This window comes from Zeugodacus cucurbitae, chromosome 4 (assembly GCF_028554725.1).
Source record: "Zeugodacus cucurbitae isolate PBARC_wt_2022May chromosome 4, idZeuCucr1.2, whole genome shotgun sequence".
NCBI lineage: Eukaryota > Metazoa > Arthropoda > Insecta > Diptera > Tephritidae > Zeugodacus > Zeugodacus cucurbitae.
This window is the reverse complement of record NC_071669.1, coordinates 67,512,578-67,534,365: the sequence shown is the minus strand read 5'-3', so window position 1 is coordinate 67,534,365 and position 21,788 is coordinate 67,512,578. Positions and strand designations below refer to the sequence as shown.

At 32.4% G+C, this 21,788-nt stretch overlaps 1 protein-coding gene across 3 annotated transcripts; it reads left to right on the top strand.

The window, feature by feature from the left end:
• The first annotated feature begins 609 nt into the window (after positions 1-609).
• On the top strand, positions 610-21,545 carry LOC105214219 (protein SCAI). Of its 3 annotated transcripts, none has more exons than XM_011187520.3 (10): positions 610-750; positions 11,718-11,858; positions 11,917-12,099; positions 12,940-13,170; positions 13,254-13,376; positions 14,287-14,430; positions 14,497-14,810; positions 15,623-15,877; positions 15,951-16,154; positions 16,218-21,545. In XM_011187520.3, exons 2-10 carry the CDS (start codon positions 11,761-11,763, stop codon positions 16,460-16,462), a joined length of 1,797 nt encoding a protein of 598 aa, XP_011185822.1. In that variant the 5' UTR covers positions 610-750; positions 11,718-11,760; the 3' UTR covers positions 16,463-21,545. The 3 variants fall into 3 exon arrangements, with proteins under 3 accessions (XP_011185822.1, XP_011185814.1, XP_054085274.1); XM_011187512.3 differs by lacking the exon at positions 610-750 and adding an exon at positions 11,189-11,505; XM_054229299.1 differs by lacking the exon at positions 610-750 and adding an exon at positions 11,191-11,505 and having other exon boundaries at positions 14,302-14,430.
• Positions 21,546-21,788: the final 243 nt, after the last annotated feature.

The following is a 21,788-nucleotide window of genomic DNA, read 5'->3' as shown; positions in this document are numbered from 1 at the left end:
TAGTGAAACTTTACGCTTAGGTTTCGGTTAAACTTAAATCAAAAATCAACTGGCCGCATGCCATGAGTGCCAAGTGCTCCAAGTAATACGCCGAAGTGTCGACTCATCAATGGAATAAATTTTTCTTTTTTTCCGTAACGCGAAGTGAAACGCGTGGGTGTTTAATGACACTTACGTATCGTGACGTAGGTGTGTGTGTGTGTGTGAACAGTGGTCATTGCGTGAAAAAAATGTCAAAATTGTATAAATATATATGTGTGTTTAACGCCTAAAAGCACACTGCAGAATTGCTGCTATGCGAGCATGTGTGGGTGAGTCTGTCTGCCGTGCAGGACAAGTAGGGATCTTAAACAAAGAAAGCAGCGCCGAAGCGCGGCAAAGTGCGAAATAGCGAAGTCACGTCACGTTAAGTCAAAGTAAACCTGAATAAATAGCAGAATTCAAGCGAAAACGACGACGACGACGGCTACGACAAAGTGGCATACAAGTGTAGAAGACGACGAATTGTATACAAAGATAAATAGGAAAACAGCAACAACAACAACAACAGCAGCAAGTTAGTCAGTGAAGCCACGGACACGCAGTGTAGTGGGTGGCGACTGCTGACTGCTCAGCAGCGGCGGTGCGAATTCGTGTACGCAACAACGTCACACGGCTTACGGCGGTACGAGTAGGAAGCGGCAGTGGCGCTAAGGATAATGGCAAAGTGTAAAAGCACGAGAACACAATGAGCTGCGGTTTCACAAAAAGGTACAAATGCTTCCGTATTTACAACAAATACACACATACAAACACGCGTGATTCAAGTGTGTTTGAGTGTGTGAGTGTGAGTGCGTGTGTGTGTATATGTGCTTGTACGCGTGCACGCGCAGGACTTGTAGGCGCCAGCAATGGTACGCTCACACGCTGCGTTGTTGCAGTGGTCAAGTTAATTTTGTGTGCGTGTGTGTGTGTGCGTGTGTGTGGAAGCGCCAAAAAGAGAGTTGTGCTGATTTTTTCCATAAGTGTTTTAGCGTTTGTTTTTTAATTAATACATATTTGTAAAATACAAAAAAAATGGTCACGTTTAGTGTTTGCCAAATGTCAATATGCCAAATTTTCACTAATATATATATGTGAATACACGCATGAGTATAAGCGTGTGTGTGTGCTTTCTTTCTGCTATTTTCTATATTAAATTCGTTGAATGAAGCTCCAGGCAATCAGTTCGTGTATTGCAACAGTAAATACATTTCCACTACAATGGCTTCACGAGCCCCATTCGGTATGGCAGTCAATGCCGTTATGTCAGTATGTACGCCATGCAAGTAGTGTACCGTTGCCTAAATACAGATGCGGAAGTAAAACTAAAAAATCGTGAGTTGTGCACGTGTGTGTGTGTGGTGTGTAGTTAGTCGCTTGAGTGGCGCTTTACGAAAATGTTGGCTGTCAAATCGTGCCAAAAGCAAATATTTATAAATATTAAATAAATTAGGCTAGGTCAATAGGCATGGTAAGTGGTTGTTTGTGTTTGTGTACATAAAACTAAAAATACTCATGAAAAATGCTAATGGTGAATGAAATGTTAATTAAATTTAAAAAAATTATAAATTTGTAAGAAAAAGCTATGAAAAGTGATTTGGCAATAAAACAGATGACAGTGAGAAGTGTTAAGAATGACAAATAAATACATAAATTTAAAGTTCTAAATAAATATTTAAAAAAATTAGAAAAAGTTAAAAGAAAAAAAGTTAAGAAAAATGACATAAAATGTGCGTGAAGAATGAATGTTAATTCGTACAATAATTTAAAAAAAAATTTAAATATGTAGTTACGAGCAATATTAACAACAGCATAGTCCATTTCAAGATTCAACATAAATATTTAATGAATAATTTAATAATGAATTTAATGAATAATTAAATAATTTTTAATCATTTGATTTAATAGATAAATAATAATTTATATGAAAATCTTTCTCTGAAAAAAAAAATATTTGAAATTTTAAATTTTTATAAAAAAATGCTTTCGATTCGTATGTATGTGACTGTATGTGTATATGCAAATGAGCACATGCAGAACCTTTTTAATATCTCCAGCAAAAAAATAAAAACTAAAAACCGCCTTGGCACCCTAAAAGTAGGCCACTGCATTTGTATTTCCGCATACATAATTTTAAATGTACACAACTATATAAATAAATTTTATATATACATTTGTTTGTGTGTGTGTGTGTATGTGTGAAAGTGTAAACGTTTATTTACTCATTATTTATGCTTGCATATTCTAGTCTATGTACATATTTGGCAATCATTTAGGGTACTTTGGAAATTAAAAACGATTTATATATATATATATATATATATATGTATATATACATGAATGTAAACAGCAAAATGAGTATATCGTTTAAGCAGTGAAATTTATCGCTTGATTGTTTTTCTATTTTGTTTAAATATTGTACAATTGAACTATTTGTGGCAAAAAAGGCGTTTTAATATTGTAGGGCTGAAATAACAATCTTCGTGGATTTTCCGCTGACTTGTTCGTTCAGAAACATTGATCGGAAAGTTTTCTGAATAAATTGGTCTGAAACAGTGGGGCCTTTCTTAATTTCTATGATTATTTTGGTCTCTTTGCGAGCTGTGGTTGCCCTTTGGACGGTCTGATCTTGGCGCGCTCTCTAGACCACTATTTTCCTATTTATTGTTGTGGTCTGGCTCTTGGAGTATTTTTCTGTGATTTTCTCTTACCATTACCCAATTAAATGATCCTGACCAATCTATTTTAACAAGTCAAAGATTATTAATGCTAATTTGGCATTTAACTAAACAAAAATCTTTTAAGTATTGGCCAAAACACTTTATTGAGATTAAATTGATGAAATTTAACCTTTCTCAAGTTTATTTACCGATATCTATACAGTGTGTGAATACTGAAACACTACGCGCAAATATTGCCACGGTATGCATACTTTTGTCGACTGTAAGTTTTAGGTGATCTTCAAAAAGTCTTCATTTTGCAATCGAAACAAAACCTAACGGTAAATATTATACCGTTATTATTTGGTAGCTTCTAGAATCTACCAATAGTATGTGCAATTTTTTGTTTTGTTGTATTCTTGGAAGAAATATTCAAATAATAGCAAAAATGTGGTGGGGTATCAATAATTTTGTCGGATACTGTATATATATGTATGTGTCCAAATATAATTAATTAAAAAATTTCATGTTTTGAATCAAAAATATTAATTTATAATTACTAACTGAAAATTAAGTACTTTTGAGTTCGTTTTACTATTAATTCAGTAAAAAAATATTTTAGAGAATATTTTTTTTTTAATTTTTATGAAATTATCTGATGGCATTTCCACTTTTCTAAAATAATAAAAATAAACAGAAAATTTTAAAATTGTTGTTGTAATATGATCCATAGAATATTTCATAGATCAACTAACACCACGAAACCAATAATATCTGATATAACCAAACTACCGTCAGGCAAAAAGTAATCAAAGTCATTAGAGCCACATATATTTAATTGTACCGTCTACACAACAACTCTAAAACCGCAATTCCCCGCATTTCTTTTTCGTCGAATTGCGTGACTTAATTTCTATTATTGAATTAAATACCTGCTGTAATTAAAGCAAAAAACCGTTACCTTGCTGAAGTGTGTGTGTGTATGTGTTTCTATGAAATGTGTTAAATGCGGACAGTTAGCTATTGCTAAGCAATTAAAAAAACGTTTTCACGGAAAAAACTATAAAAAATTTTTCTTCTACTACTTACACACTACTTACACTCTATGAAAAAAGTAATGTTGACAAATAAAATAGTTTAGGAGGTATATGAGGACCAAAGAAATTTGAAATTCAAGACACTTTTCTAACATATTTTTCGTGGCAGAGAACCATAATTGCCAAGCTGGTACACGAGAAGCTGTCTTGTAGAGCAATTATTATAGTTTTAGGCCTCAAACGATTCATGGTCATCATATATACATATATGAATGTAAATTAATATTCAAATCCAAATTCTTCATGAAGTTGCTAAACAATTCCCCCAAAACATCTAAACTAAAGACATCGATTTCTATAGAAATTTTAGTGTACTAAATATTTCTTAAATTGTATTTCCCGACCGAATATCGTAGTTTACAGTTATGTTGATTTTATTCAACCAATAAATAATATGTTTATTGCGTGTCAGTAAAATCGTTTTTATATTGCCAAACACGCATACATCCGATTTATGCGCTCAAATAATCATAATAATTAAGTATCAAATCAATAAGTCTTTAAGTCAGTCGTTAATGGCGCACAATAAACAGTAAAAGTGTTTATATAATAAAATTATTTACAATACAAGAATAATATTCCCGTGGATATAAATTATATATGGTAACATTGAACTAACCCACTAATATATGAAGAACAGTTTTACTTTCCTTAACAGAATACTAATAAATTTTAATGTAGGTTATTTTTTTTGTCGTACACTATCTAATAAAGCGTTATATATAGACTTGCGTGTGAGAAAAATTGCTCACTTTCCAATCATGAAAGGGCCTAAGAATAACAACAATAAAATAGTTAAAACTGAAAGTCCACAAAACTCTTTCGACTGTCGCCAAAATTGTCGCTAAGCACATGTTAAGCGTGCTCGACGAGGAATGAATAATATAAATTAGTTCACTCAAAGGTACATATTTTAATATATTTTGTGTATATTTATGAGCAGATTTAATCCATTTGAGCGCGTAAAATTAACCTATTTTCGAATCGATGCACACAGTATATAGATAGACATATATGTATATCGCTATATACAGCATGAATCTATACAATGATGTGGAAAGCCTCTCACATCCTTTTATATAGGTTATCGAACTACATTGTGTATTCCATCAACAATAAAATAAATGACCTGAATAATTATTTTTGAACTCCATTAGAGCGTTTTTTTTTTCATAAACACAAAAAAGTACAAAAATAAACAAGTAACTAAGGGAGGGAGACGTGTGGGTACAGCCGAATATATTACACACATATTGATTGATATATTTGGCAACAAGTCAACCGGAAAGTGGAAAAACACTGTACTGAGTTTATTGTAGGACCTGTATATGAATTTTGGTGTTAAACGAAAATATGCTCGAAAAAAGATTTACACAAAATTGTTGGAAGATAACCCATTAATTGACTGATTTATTCGGCTAATAGTCAACTAGATTAATGGGAATAATTTTAGTAGGACAGTAGTTAAAAAAAGTACTGAACCGATTTTTTCCAGTCTTAGCAACGGACCACATTATTATCGGCAAACGATAGCTAGTTGATCACATATAGAATTCTTACAATTTTAACGATATTTTCGATAATATAGTCAGTCATATGTTGTAGGGTCATCACATTCGGTATATTGGGACCTGGATAGGTATAGTCCGATTTCAACCAATTCGAGAAGTTTACAGATATTAGTGGGACTATTTATGTTCAGATATATTCCGATATCTTTATGTTTATCTATTATAATGCAATTTACTTTAATTTTAATAATTTGGAAGAGTATTAAATGAGAAGTGGGCGTGGTTGTAGTCCGATTTCGTCAAGCTTGACCCTTAGCTTTAACCACAAACGCTTTACATGAATTTCCTATCAGCCCTAATAAAGTCCATATTTTTTGTTGAACAAAGTGTGGAAGAGTAGCAACTAAAAATAGATATTTTCACAGCTTCACACCATCAGCATTGGTGGACTTTGGAACAAATTTACATATACATAATTTACCTTTTATATATAACAGTTTGTACGACTATTTTAACTATTGCCTGTTTAATATATACTATGTGTGTCGAAAATACAGAGAAAGCACATACAATCTTAAATGTTTCTTATTTACATAAAATCGTTCAAATAACCGGTCAACCAAATGAATGAGAGTCAGACATAGACAATGACTCGTGGTAGACTGCTGGATACTAGACAAATATCGTGAGCATCATTGACAAGAAGACAGACGAGCCAACGTGACAATGTGGATGAAGCGTTGATGCGGTCTTTAAGAATATAGTTGTTGAATACATATTTATATAGTCACAGGTGTAACTAGAAATATTTTATTTGCTAGTCACTCTCTCTCAGTATCCTATATTCGTCTACCGCTCAAGATCTTAGCATTTTTTACACCCTGTACGAGGATTTTATTTATAGCCTGTCGCAGAAAGCATAACCATAGCAGCATTTTAGAGGATAGCCACTTGTATATTTGTACAAAGTGCAGGTTAAATAAGCGTTTACACGAATATATTCATACAAACAAATTTACCTGCAAACCGTTCAAAACTCTAAAGAGTTAAAATCAAACGCACATTTCAAAATAAACATGTAGAAGAGCAACTCCTGAAAAATGCTGCATAGTTTGAGGCGCGTCGGCCAGTTTGTAGTATGTTATCACGAACGTGTTGATGAGCTGTAAGTGTGTATATGCGTTTTTCGTTTTGCCAACGTTATTCATCATTCGTTCGCTGCTCGTTAGACTACATTTATTCTAACACTTTACCATATATACATACATACATACACACACACACATGTATATATGAGTTTTATTTATTTTTTGGTGTGTTTTTTTTTCATATGATTCACCGCTAAGTTGGATTTTCCAGTCAGCACGTACGTACTTTGAGCAGCATCCCACTATAGAAATAGAAAATATACTATATATATAGAAGCATTCAGTTATAGCAGGAGTTTATTTTGCGTTGGCGGCGGTGAGGTGGTTGATGCCGTAGCATTCGTCTGGGTTTGTCGACATTTGTTATTTGTTGTTTTTGTTCTAAAGCAATTGAAATGCAGTAAGCAAATACTTGTATAAATACACTCACATATGCATTTACTCGTATATGTAGGTATGATTGTAGATTGTGTGTAGGTTAATGAATTGATGAGTAGTTCCCAGTGGGTAATAAATGTAGTACGAGCAAGAGTGAATGATGTGCGTTTTGGAGTAGAATTGATGAAAATTTGATAATATGTAATAATATAAACCTATATAGAGATATGAGATTTAAGGTTATACTATTCTCATACGAGAGAAAATACTAGTTATATTGGTCTACAACCTTTATTTATAGGTTTTTTTTTATATAAAAATGGTTATAAAAATGTTATTCAAAATATTGGCCGTCGCTAGCTACTACTTTTGACCATCTTTCTGGCAGCATGTGTATTCCGTGCAAATGTCGAGAAATCGTCTCAAAAAGTGAAATTTTTTCAGTTGAGAATAAGTTTAGGATGCAAACAGATCTCCACAAAAATTTTGTTGGGTTAATATTGACACAAATGTCCAAGATCGATATAAAACGATTTAATCGATTTAATCGACCAGTGCTTTACCCTAGAGACATCTATTGGAAAACGGCGGAAGCAAAGTGTAGACCAATAGATACCATTATGAACACTGAAGTACGTTGTGAAATTATGATTTAAGGGTTATTTGCTATGGATTATAAGTCAAACCCACTTTAAAAATCGACACATATTCTTTAAAATACTATGAATTTAGTAGTAACCAATATCATCCCAAAATGTTACAGGTTTTCACTGCTCTTGAAATTTATCGATTTACTGCTGGGTACGACTGTGTAAACTTTGGAAACTTGAGCCGGCTCTGTCAGTCTGTCAAACTGTCTACCAAATGCTGCATTATTTATACACAAAGATGCATTCATAGACGCGTTATTGTTGTTATTGTTGTTACTATGTACACTTGTTGTACAAGCATCATTTACTATTATTTGTTTTTGTTGTTGTTGTTGTTACTTTTTTAACGCATCTTAGCATATTGTTGTGATTATTGTTTGTCTGTTTTTCTTCATTTCCTGTTCTCAGACCATAGACGTTTTTGAAAGTTTAACGCTTTAAAATTCGTGAATCTCAGCTATTCTTCTCTTAGTTAAAATATTTTTTTAAATGAAATGGTTTGAAACGAAAATTTTGAATCTAAAATTTTTTAATTTTTTTGAAAGTTTAAATTTTTATATTTATTATAATACTTAATAATCAGTTAATCTCTGCAGATTTCAGGTTCAGGTCGGTTCAGAGCACTTTGTCGACTCGTAATGGTTAATTTAGGGGGGATCCAGGTATCAGAAAGAACTGGCTTTTATAGTCTATGTGTGTTTCCCTATGGCAAACAGTCTTATAACCTAACCCAACCTAAGCTATAATACTTATTGGCTAATGGCATCTTCTTTTAAATAATGAAAATGTTGGAAAAGGCGTAATCAAGTATTTTGAACTCATCTCGTAAAGTGTGATGCCTAAATATGTATTTGAGTTGAAAAAAAAATTGTGAATAAATAATTCGAATTATGAACAATTTGACCTCACAATTTTCAATATCAACTAGGTTTTATATGCTGAAAAAAGTATTTTAAATTTTTTTTTTTAATATAAAGTATATTTATTGAATATTCAATTTTAACCTCATACAAATTGCGGATAAACCAGTAAAAAATTAAAATTTGAAAAAAAAATTTTTGAATAAATAAACATTATCAGGTATGAACTTTCAAAAATATTTCTTTCGAAATAATTTTAAAGAAATAGAAATTAAATATAACCACACACAGATTTATTAATCTGAAATCATATTTAAAGCAGTTATTTTCCTGAACAAAAATTGCTTGCTATGCGCAAAATCCCAACGCGGCCAAATAACAATGCATACAAAACCAGCTAAGAAGACAATAAAAACAACAATAGCAACAAACAAAAGCGGATAGATAATACCCAAATATGTTAGATTTGACCTAAACTTGCATAAATGCATGCTTTATTTGTTGGCGCTTTGAAATCAATGCATTTGAAAGCAGTAACCCTGCGAATGGCTGCGTGTGACAACCATGGCGTATAAGTAATTTTTTGTTTCTAAGTGGCAGCCAAAGAGCGCAATCGAGCTTTCGCACATAAATATGCATGTGTTTGCTGAAAACAATACAAATGTAACATTTTTGGTTTAACCTATTTTAGATTTAAACATTTTGTTTGTGTGCAAAATGTGTTTTTGTTTTTGCATTTATTTAGTTGGCTACTAATATTTTCTCGCCTATTTCTCGCCTCATTGCATATGACGCGTGACGCGTTGCTCGCACTTGAGTTAATATTAACACAAGCACATGCTGTTGATACATATGTAAACCTATATATATATATATATATATGCTATGTGTATTGTCTCACACATGTATGTATGTACTAGTTCCTCGCTCTTATTCCGTGCTTTCGCATTAGTGGTTTTTTATACAAGCATTTTTATGCTTTCAGCCTACACTTACATTTCATGTCTACATATAAGTAGGTGTATATATAATATACATATATATATATGTGTATATAGTGTATGCACTTGTATGTTGATAAAATAAGTAAGTCAATAGTGGCCCCGTAGCACAATAACAAGGCGCTAGAGTTTTGAGGGCTATAATGAGCGGCATGCACTTAAATATAAATATACGCACATACCAATATGCAAATGGGGCATTCCACATGTACTAGTAGGCGACCCCGATTTTAAAGTGTTTTGTGGAATTTAATTTATACTTTTTTACAAGAAAGGAATGTCGGTCTAACTGATTTTTGAGCAAGAAATTTCGGATATTAGTGTATAAAAATTTAGTAAAATTTAGATTATGGAAATTTCAAAAATTTAATATATTGGCTATAAAATTAAAAAAGAATTAAAATTTAATAAAAAAAAATTAAATTTCACAACAAATAAATTTTTTATAATTTTTGTAAAGATATTAAAAAAAAAATTGTTATTGAAATATTGTAAAAATTTATATAAGAAATCTGATTTAGACTAAAATAAAATTATAAAAAATTAATGAAATTATTACGAAAATGAATTAATATACCTTTTTTTAAATGTCACTAGATAACACATAACATTAAGAAAAATAGTAGATTTAAAATATTCTAAAATTTAGTAAATCAGCTATCAGATTAAAAGAAATTATAAATTAAATCAAAAGCAATTAAATTAAAAAGAAATAAATTTTTTATATTTTGGTTTTTGGTTTTGTTTTTTTTTGAAAATATATCCGAATATTTTTCGATTTTTTTATAAATAAAAACTTGTCTTTGAAAAAATATTTTTTTTTTTAATTTCTTTTCTTTTTTATAGTTATAGTTAAAAAATATCTTTTTTTCCTTTTTTGAAATATTCTAAAAAAAAAAATTTTTGAAAAAATTTGATTTTTTAAAGAAATATCCTCTAGAAGAAAACAAGAAAAGTATGAAATAAAATAAATTTTAGGAATGAAAAAAGTTTGTTTTCACCTTATAAATATAAAAAATAATATATTTTTTTTTTAATTTAACTAAAAATACCACTATATATCCATTTTACTTGGAACAACTCACACACTAATCTAAATACCAACATCTCAGTATGCAAAAATACTCGTACACTTCTCCATTATGCACATTTTTATAGATTACGAAAATATTTACCATTACCCAGCAGTTATCGATGCATCGCAAACAAAAAAGAAAAACTCAAAAACAAAAACAAAATCATCGAATACTTGCGCTAAGTCACCCCAAAAGCCGATTCTTTAGCTCCCCTAGCTACGTCAAGTGTGCCACTTAGAGTCTACATTTAGCCCCCGCATGCGCTTGGCACCACTTTCGCCGCTACTGCTACACCTACGCCAAATCGCCATTCACTCGTCTACGAATATGTGTAATTGATTCCCCCGGCAGCCTGTCATTGAGCGGAGATTTTTCATATTTTCAATTTTTTTTTTTTAATTTTTTCTCTATTCACATACTATTTTGTTGTCTTTCAAGTGCAATCAGATATGTAGCTAATAGTACACATGAGTACATATGTACGCCTGCACATAGTTGGCAAACAAGCGGCTATACTTTATGACATACAAACACATATGTAAGTATGTATGTGGGTGTGTGGGTGTGTGGGTGCTTATAAGTATATTTGCTATTCTATACAACAGCTGCTGTTGATGATGATGATCATATCGGGCGTTTTGTTGTTGTTGCTGCCGCCAAGTTTGGCGTCGATGATGCCTCCTCAGCAGCGTTTATTGAATCAAAAGATGATTCAGTTTGTTTATTTGTGCCACTGACGTCTACCACATTCAACACACAGCGCACCGCACCGCACCGCACGTGCTCGGCTACTGCCAACAATTTTGCTTTGAACGATTTAATTGGCAATGTTTACTTCTGTGTGTGTGTGTGTGTTTGTGTGAGAATATTAGATACATTCAAGTGCTTAATCGCTTTTTCAATGTGAGTGCCACTCATAGATATCTGCTGCGAACCCAACGTCGGGCCCCCCCTTAAATGGTCATCACTTTCGTAAGTATGCCACAGACGTCGCCGCCGCTACAACCGCAATTCGCATTTCCCCATTCATTCGGTATGCCAGTATTTCATAGTTCAGTAGACAAACGTGAAAGAGCGCAATGAGTTTTTGATTTTCTTCTACGGTAAGGGCTACAATAAAAACATAGAAAAACAAAAATAAAAACAATATTCCATTAAAAATCAAAAATTGTTTTTATGTAAAGCTGCTGTTTGTATGAGCACAACACCTTTCCATCCAACAACTAATATCATTTCAATTAATCTTTACTCAATTTACTCGTACTCATTCATTAATTTTGTATTTTCAACGTCGTTTTGACCGTTTACATTTCAGCTCCTTAATAAATTACACATAACACATTAGAAATTGAAACGGTATGGTGAAAATGGAATCCACAGAAGAACAGGATCGAAAGTTAGTACTGGAGTTTTGTCATTTGCTCGAAAAGTCTAAGCAACTATTTAACGGCCTCAGGTAAGCCCATCTATATATTTTCGATTTGTGGTAATAATATTTGTTGGTCTTTCTGCAGAGACCTGCCACAATATGGTCACAGGCAGTGGCAGGCGTATTTCGGGCGTACATTTGATGTCTACACGAAATTATGGAAATTCCAACAACAGCATCGCATGGTATTGGACTCGAAATACGGACTGAAGCGTTGGCAAATCGGCGAAATTGCAAGCAAAATTGGACAGCTTTATTATCATTACTAGTGAGTAGTCTCGAACGCGTTTACTAGTGTTAAATTAGCTTAGTATTTAGTGGAGTATCAAATTAGTAAGTACTTAGTAGCGGTTCAGCTTTGTATTTTGTAAAACTTAGTATAACCGATTTTGCGGCCTCAGTGGATTCCCGGAGCTCCTTGATGAGCTCCACCTTGGTTGGTGGTTTCAGCCTTCTTAGGTCTTCCACTTTAGTAATAGGTCATTCCTTGGCGAAGGCACTGCGAGCAACCTCATCTTTGGCATCTCCTTCTATTTAGTAACCACAATCTGGCTACTTTGCCAAGTTCCACCTATATTTTATTGCTTGCCTATGATTCAAGACCGAGGTCAGCTCCTGTCTTTTTTTCATTGTCCGTCCTAGATCTCGTCGAAAACGCTCTTTTCGAGACAACTGGTTCCTCCCGGCCTTTTTGAAGGATAATTAAACCCGCGAGTGTGGGGGAAAAAAGATCCGTTTGCGCATAGCCCCTGCTACGCATGTAAAACTATTGTATAACTGAGAGCGACAAGTATCTATAAGCTCCGTTCGATACTGAGCTATTTGAGAACCCCCAGCCAGGTTGATCATTGGCACGGGTCGCATGACATCTTGAACCAGCCCCACTGTACCTATTGAGGAACAACGAACACCCAAAGGTTAAGCCATAACTTAGCTAGACACCTCGAGACTCTGGGGTATCTATTACCAGTCGGCACCCTGTTATAGGACTCAGCGGGGAATTTTTATCGATACCAATATTTTTATTAAGATAACGTCTAAGCTTCCATTTAAAGCAATTTAAGCTCGCTATCCCAACCAAACTAATCTACAAATTCTTCACTTCCAGCTTAAGAACCAGCGAAACGAACTACCTGAACGAAGCTTATCAATTTTATGCAGCTATTAGGGGTAGAGCTTATTATTCGCGTGCGATCAAAGAGGATCGGCCCGATTTGATGGTGAAGAAGTTGCGCTATTATGCGCGATTCATTGTTGTTTGTTTGCTGTTGAAGAAAATGAAGCTGGTGCGTGAGTTAGTGACGGAGCTGGAGAAGCAAATACAGGAATACACAACAACGTAATTATGACTAAGCTGAAAGCACTAAACATTTAATTTACATTTTTCGAAGAATTGGAATAAAAATTGATTTTCCATTGCAGTTACGAGCCAGAAGACCATTTAGAATGGTCATTAGTTTTAGAAGAGATCAAAGGTTTTATAAAAGCTGAAGCTGCCGTGGCTGTTCTTCATGCGGATTCCAATCCCATCATACTTTCACACAGGTGAGTCAAAACGCAAAATTTTAACACACGGACGCCGTGAAAACGCCGTCGCCCGCGCCCGTGCTTTCTGTGGGAGGAAATAGAATTTAATTTAAACCTAAAAACTTACTAACTAACTAACTAAAAAAAGAAAAAGAGCAAAACTACTGCGTGTTGAATTGTACATATTTATTTTGGGAGGTACTCTGGTTACATATTGATTTCGAACTTTAATTTGATTTGGCAAGAAACAAAAACAAAAAAACAGTTTCTTTAAAAATAAGTTATGTTTATGGTTATTAATAACATTTTGTTATTGTTTTAAGCGATACGATATTTATATGTATAGGTTATTGTGCTTATCACAGAAGACTTGAAACATCCGAAACAATCATATAACAACATCAAAGTCATGTATGCATACATTATGTTCATGATCAAGCGCAGTTACATTAACTCATTCATTAATTCATTAATTCATTCATTATGACATAATTACAATGCATAACAGTTTTATTTTGCTGAAAATTTTCGAACTCGAAATTCGAACTTTTTTTTTTTGTGTGTTTTCTTATTGTTTTCACAATTCAATTGCTTATGACATTGTTGTTGTTATCATTATTGTTGTTAAGTTAACTCCATCTCACCGATCAACGCGTCACTTGCACACACATGTCAGTCAGTTGATCAGTCTCAAATCACCACCAACTCACTTCACACTCCAGCAAATCCCCCACACCGCAAACTTCATCTTCACAGCGCTGTCGCATTGTTCGACCGACTCGCTGACTACCCACTTCCACGCACTCACCAACCACCCCACACACTCACTCACACCATTTATAGCATCACATTCTCAATTCTTCTGTGAAAGCACGGGCCCACACTGTCGTCTCTTTAGAATAGCTTGACTTCACCAACTGATATTCAGTGGTTCCGGTTCTAGGTTGTCGCCGTTAACGACGCCACCATGTGAACGTTCGCCACACATGACGTTGAGCCTGCAGGAGATACTCATTGTGGGCTCGGCGTGCGAGCAGGCGAAGTTCTCGGAGTTAACAATGGACATGTTTAGGTAAGTTCACAAATTTTTGGTAATTTTGAATATCGATATTAATCCGTTGTGTGTTTGTTGTTGTAGAATGTTGCAGACACTCGAACGGGAACCGACGGAATCAACGCATCCGATGAGCATCACACATGGCATGCACGGGCACGATGCCAGCCCGGCTGCCAGCCGCATACCACCATATGGTGTTCCAGGTTCTAAGGGTTACTTAGAAAATGGCCGTCATTATCGAGACAATCCTCATAAATATTTACTATACAAGCCTTCTATTAGTCAACTTCTGGTGTTCTTAGCTAGTGGATTTAAAGAATTGCCTCCAGGAGGCGCATTACTCTTATATATGTCAGCTGATGGTTGTTTCTCGACTACAAAACATCCAGAGGACTGTAAGTAGAAGAAAATGTGAAAGTTTTATATTTTTAGTTTTTGATTGCCTCTATTAGATTACTTCTAAGCAAGAAGTGTTAAAGGAATGGCAGTTTCCACATTGCTCTCTTCAAGTTTCTGAATGAAGATCCTTTCACTTTTAATGTACCCTTTTATTTTGTTCTAAATTGCGCCATTTCGGTACTAAGTTCTGCTCTAGTCTTGAGCCCCGCAGATTTAAAAGACATCTACAATGAAAAGCTTCTCAAAGTGATTACGGTATCATGAGCAGATCAAAGAGAGTCATGTCTCTTAGTGAAGCAGTTCAAGCACTCAAAAATACGCTAGAGATTGACCAATGACTTTGTGGTTTTAGTGGAAGTTTTTTTCAAATATATACCACGTAAGATGGTTTTGATTGCCAATAACTAATAGGACAGAGTTGAAGAAGCTTCGGACTAGGTAGAATATCGCTTGATGGACAGTCAAAAGATCTTAAGATGTCACCTAAAACTTTTCGAAACTTCCAAGGCCCAGACTAGCATGGAGATCATCCTCGAAGCCACTTTTTTGAAACAGAACGGTCACATAGAATACAGAGAGGAACTTTACAAAAAAATAGTGATGATATAATATTGGATACAGTTTAAAAGATTAGGGTTTGTCGCGACTTATTTAATGTAAGAAAATACATTCACTTGATAAAAATGTTCACGATTCCGGAAGAGAACCTATATCTTCCCCGACATACTGTAGAGAAAGAAAAATGGGAACTGTCCTATTATATTTCTGAAATATTATTCCAATTATCACTTTCTTATTAAATTTTTAGACGGTTATGAATTGGGCGGCCTTGCTACGAGCGTCAAGCGTGATGGCGTCGAAGGCGGTGGCATAGCGTGCCGAGGGAAGTCCTACAAGGAGAATCATTGTTTGTATCCCGGCGATTTGTATCCATTCACACGGAGACCAATGTTCATTATCATCGATTCGGATAATTCGTTTGTCTTTCAACACATCCCCCGGTACTTTGGCCAACCATTAGTCATATTAATGTCACCGCAGGATGTACCGCCCGCATTCCAAGGTAATACTAAACACACATTTTTCACAGAAAAATAATTACGGAGGAGAATAATTGTAATTATTTTCATTTGCAGCTGATGTACAACATCACGGTTCGCTATTCACATTGTTCCTGCATTCCCCACTGACGGCGCTCTGCTACATCTGCAATGTCGGCGATGTGCCCATACACCATTGGGAGCGCTGCCAGTCGCATGTGGACCGTTTCATAACAGAGGCATCAAGACTTGTGACACGCTGTCGCATCGATGAAATCGAGCAGGGCATAGGTTTTATAGGTGCGTTTAACAAATTGATAGAACCTGTAAGAATATGTGTAATTATATTTATTTCCCTAACAGACTCATCGTACGTACAGTTCTTCGGTGATGACTTTTTGCGTACGCTTATGCTACGTTTCGTCTTCTGTGATGTTGTACTGCGATTGCATCGTGGCTTTCGTGGCCGTCATATGAGACCACGTTGCGAGCCACCGCTGCCAGCCAATGAGTTACTCGAGCATCCATCACTGTCGCATATTATATTCCAACTAGCGTCGGCGCTCGATGTGCGCGGCCATTTCTCCGATGGACCCGAATGCGACTGATGATTTTTTAGCGATACTTGTAAAAATATTTATTATTTAAATTTACTTGTAAAACAAACCATAGTCATTAGTAGTACGGCCATAGCAAGGAAAACACGAAAGTTGGCCAAACTTAGTGACGCTAGTGAAAATGGCCAATTTAATAGGCGTGATTATGAAATTGCGAGTAAAAGGAAGAATAAATTTAATTATTATGATATTTATTATAATAAAATTATTGTAATTTTCTATGAAATATATATAACTATTTATATTTATTTTTTTCTTAGCATCAGTTCCATAGCGACTTTTTTACAACATACATACTTAGGTGCATACAAGCAAATTTGTAAAAAAATTAATTAATTAATTAATTACGAAAAAATGCAGTAATTGTAAAATAAAATCATAAAAAAAATAAATAATTTTATTTCTTTACTCACAATTAATTATAATAAATTGTAGATATACTTTATGGTTTATGACAGCTAACAAATTTTACAACTGTGCAAAATAAAAGCGTTCATATTATTACTAAAATATATAAATTAATGCTAAACCAAAAACATATTGCTGAGCTTCAATTCATGCAGCATATTATGAAAATAAAGTCTTGAAGACATACTCACATGCATACTTCGAACTTCGTATGTATGTATAGCGCTGATAAAAATATGTAAAGTTAAAAGCCGAAATAGTTCTATAACAAATATGGGCAGCACCGAAAAACTAACAAAAGTATACGCTTTGACTAAAAGAATATAGAAATGTCTACTTGCTGTGCTTAAATGACTTTTGATGTAATTTATTTATGATTTTTGAAATTATATCTACTAAATTTTGGCAAACTTACCATAAAATAATATTATAAATTCGAAAATATTTATACAAATCCCAGGTCAAGTTCCATTAAAATTCATTTATTTTCAAATTTTTATATAAAGTGTGGTAGGTCTTATGTAGAGAATACTACCCAATAACAGATTTTTAATGTGTTCCGTTTTTTGACCGATATTGCTGTAGTGCTTGAATGTTCTGTGATCTATACTGAAATCATGAAAATTTCGATACTTTTTAATGATGAAAAATGATTTGTGGATATTTTTTTTCGAATGTTCTACGAACTCTTACATTTTTGCATCGGAATTCGAAAGGAGAACAATCGGGCTGTTGATTCCAATAATTTTAGTTTCAAAGCATTGAATTCGGTACTAAAATTCAATTTAGATTATATTCAAACCAAATTGTAATACAAAACTGAACCCATAATGAATTCACTTCGAAAAATAATCTAAGGGATTTTATTCGGATCATAAAGGAATTATTTGAATTTTACAAAAAATGTTTCAAAAAAATATTGCTTTCATAAAGAGCGTTTCGTGATGAATGCACGTCTATATTCTGTTTAATCTCACATTTGGTTTTAAGTGCAGATTCCGTACAATCCAACTTTTCGTTGATCTGCGGATCCTAACTATACCAAAAAAGTTTATATGAATTTCTCAATGGCTTAAAATAATAAATTAAAAAAAATTATTAAAGAATTAAAAAAAAAAAATAAAACCAATAATGTTCATTCAAAAATGTTGTTGAATTTTTTAGAATCGGTAAATAGTTTATTGTCCCGACTATTATTGGTATTTCAAATTTGTCCCAGGGTTCTCTCATAAATCTAATTTCTTTATTCTTAAATGTTGCAAGAAAAATATTTTATTCATTTACAATCTCACAACAGATCTCCACGTTCGCTTTAGTATCCCACAACTGCAGGCAAAGTCATTTAAACACAGCAAACGCTGTTGTTGCGTCCCGGTATGAGTATAAAAGCTTTAAATATTAGGATGCCCATGGGCAACCGTTGCTGTTAGTTAAGATGAAGCTTTAAAAGCTGCAAATTTATTCAGTTAAGTACTTACATATATCTATTATTCTCTACCTCTTATTTAAACTAGTCTTTCTGCCAAACCAAGAGGCAATTAAACAACAAAAACAAACAAAATGTCCTTTATGCTCATGACTGGTCACACAAAACACAACAGTTGAACACCGATTTGCTAATTCGTAAGCAAAAAAAAAAAACAAAAAAAAAAAATAAAATAATTAATAAAACACAAATAAAACTAAAAAATTATAATGAGAGAGAGATTATAATAAAATAACAGTTAAATTTAGCTCACTTTCTACATATACGCAAATGAAAAAAAAACTTAAGCATTAACTCTTGTATTGAAAATATAAAGCAAAAATAAATTAATAATAATAATTACAAATAATTAAAAAAAAATAATAGAAAATCGAGCAAAAACGTACGAAGCAAACTGTATTTTTACTATATGAATTAAAACAAAAAAAAAAAAGAAAAAAAAAACGCGCTAGGTTTGTGTGAATGGCTACACAGCAACGCAACAACATTCATGTGTAATATACATAGTATATATGTAACGCGTTAGGTATGTTGATGATAAATAAATTAATATATTAATAATAAATTAATATTACAAATACATACATACATAAAAAATATACTCATTTTATAATATATTTTTGCGGGAAAAATTTTATACGATGCAATGAAAACAAAAACCAAAAAAAACAAAAACAAGAAATAAATATAAAAATACCATATAAAACTATAAATTTAAATTACGATAAAATAGCATATACATACATACTTATAAATATATATACATACATATATAAATAATAAATTTATACTAATGAATTATGATATATACAAAAACAAAAACAAAAAACAAAAATAATTAAATGAAAGCAGCAAAGCAAATCAATAGCATTAAATAGGCAAATGAGTGCAGCAAATTGCGCGGCAGACGAAGACGAACGAAATTTATACAGACAGACAAACAAACAGATATGCAATTGGTTAAATAGCAAAAATGATTGTAAAAACTGAACATTACAGCAACTAAAAGTAAAACAATAGCAGAAAAGTGTGGAAAATATAACTGAAATTATAAAAATTTCCTAGGAAATTGAGAATACTGGGGGAGAATTGCGAAAAATAAAATGTGTATACAAAATTTGTTTCAACACAAAACCTCTTCCTATGCTTTTTTCGTAAATGCAATGTTTCCACAATGTGGCTGAGGGAGACGCTGTTTTTTAAGTAATTTGAAGGGTTGAAAATATTTTTTTTTATATTTTTTTTTATAATATAACTAAATTATAATATAATTTTTATATATATAATATAATTTAATTAAAAATTATAAAATATAACCAACATTAAACATTTATATATACAAATACCTAGCTTCAAAAATTTTTGGAAAATATTTAACTATTTTTTTTAACAAATTTAATTACAAATATTTTCTAAAACCTGTAAAAAAATAATAAAAATATGTATTAATTATACATGTCTTCTAAAACTTACAAAAGAAAAACAATAAAAATTTCCAAAAATGCATATTTTTCAACACAAATGCACCCTCAGTCCGTTGTAAAATATTTATCTTGCTAAAAATGTTTGCCTAAAATTGCCAGCATATTTATACCAAACCTAGACACATATATATATTTACCTTATATACTTGTAGTGTACCGCAATAAATCTCGTTTATAACATTTGGAGTTTCTAATAATTACGCTTTGTTAAATGACCGTTATTTATATACTGTACGCGTGCAACAACAAAAAAATTTACCCGTCAAAATCTTTATTATTATAACACAAAATACATATAAATTTGTGAAATTTGTAAAACCAAAAGTATTTACCGTTAAGTAACTTCCTTTCTCAAAAAAAAAAGCGAAAAACAAACGAAAAAACCACGCCCATAAGAGTTTCAAACTTGCCACCTACATTTGTTTAATCATTTTGGAGACGAAAAAAAAACGATAAAATAAAACCAAAACAATTATGTATTAACTTAAAGTAATATTAACAAATATACATACATACAATATATAGTATACATATATGAAATTTTGTAATTAACTGGTGCGTAACGCAAAGGCAAACTGGTTGGCGTTCATTGGATGTATGCAAACTCAATTGTGAGCTGGTAAAAAAAAAATATTTAATAAATTCAGCATAAAACTTAAAGAAAGAATATACTAAACTGCAAGCATAAACAACAACAAATAATGGCAGCCAAGCAAAAATTATATGAAATAAACAATACTATTCTGCATTTAATCAACTAACATATTTGATATACAAACTCATAGCAAGCATTTACATAGGTGCAACAACAACAACAACTACTTACATACTCATGCATACTCGTACTTTCAGCCAACACAAACGAAGTCCAAGAAAGTTAGTTTCTAACAAATTGCAAATAAAATTTAAGCGCTTTCATCCATTTGTACCCCCCCGCAAAAAATCTCACCAATGCAACATAAATAAGTACATACATACATACATAGTACATACATACGTAGTAGCAAAAAAAAAAAGTAGGAGTTCACTGCCGTAATGTCCGGCCATAGGCTCCAATTAATCATATATACTCCCACGCAAACGAACATAGTTGAAATACATGCATACATATTACAACAAATAACAGTACAGTTTGATAGTTGTACTACAACAACAGATACTTAATGCATTTAAAGTCATACAGCCAAAATGAAGTTGTATTGAATCGAAGCTGTTATGCATAAATAATTACATACATACATACATACATATTCGTTAAATGCACACTAGTACATGTGCACCCATACAAACGCGCAAGCAAGCAAGCAACAACAACATCATCATTATCATGTTCATAATCATTAGCAAAACGAATTGGTAGTAGCGGAGGTGGTGATTTCTTAAAGCAAATACATACATATAAATATAAAACAATAGCGAAGGCAAGCAGGCATACATACATATGCATTTGAAACGAATTCATAACTCGTTAGTTGACAACAACAACAACAAAATTGTAAACAATAATTAAAAAAACAGAAATGTATAGAAGCTGGAAATGATAAAAGGTAAATAGCATAGCAAATCAAATAAATAAGAAAAAAGAGTAATAACGAAATGGAAAATGCAAAGAACAGCAAAATATTATACATACAATATAAAGAGTAATAAAAAGATGAAAAATGCGAGAAAAAATAAAGCACACGTTCGAAAAAAATTGCAAATGTTTTTTTATTTAGTAAACTGAAAGTGTGTATTTATTTAAAATTTTAAAATATTAAATTAAATTATTTATGAGTATTGCTATTATTTAAAATATAAATTTCTTTTCAACATAAATAAGTTTTTTTTATTTATTTTTTTGTAAAGGTCAATGTTTAGCACAAAAAAATTAAAAATTTTCCAATAAATAATTATAACTCCTACACACATATTAAAAATTATACTTTTAATATTAGAA

What these genes read in the sequence shown, in the direction of transcription:
- LOC105214219 (XM_011187520.3), top strand. Translation starts at nt 11,761, where the DNA reads ATGGTGAAAATGGAATCCACAGAAGAACAGGATCGAAAGTTAGTACTG. An exon ending in TTAACAATGGACATGTTTAG is followed by an intron (nt 14,431 to 14,496) that starts GTAAGTTCACAA and finishes TTGTTGTTGTAG; the next exon opens with AATGTTGCAGACACTCGAAC. An exon ending in TGTACCGCCCGCATTCCAAG is followed by an intron (nt 15,878 to 15,950) that starts GTAATACTAAAC and finishes TTTCATTTGCAG; the next exon opens with CTGATGTACAACATCACGGT.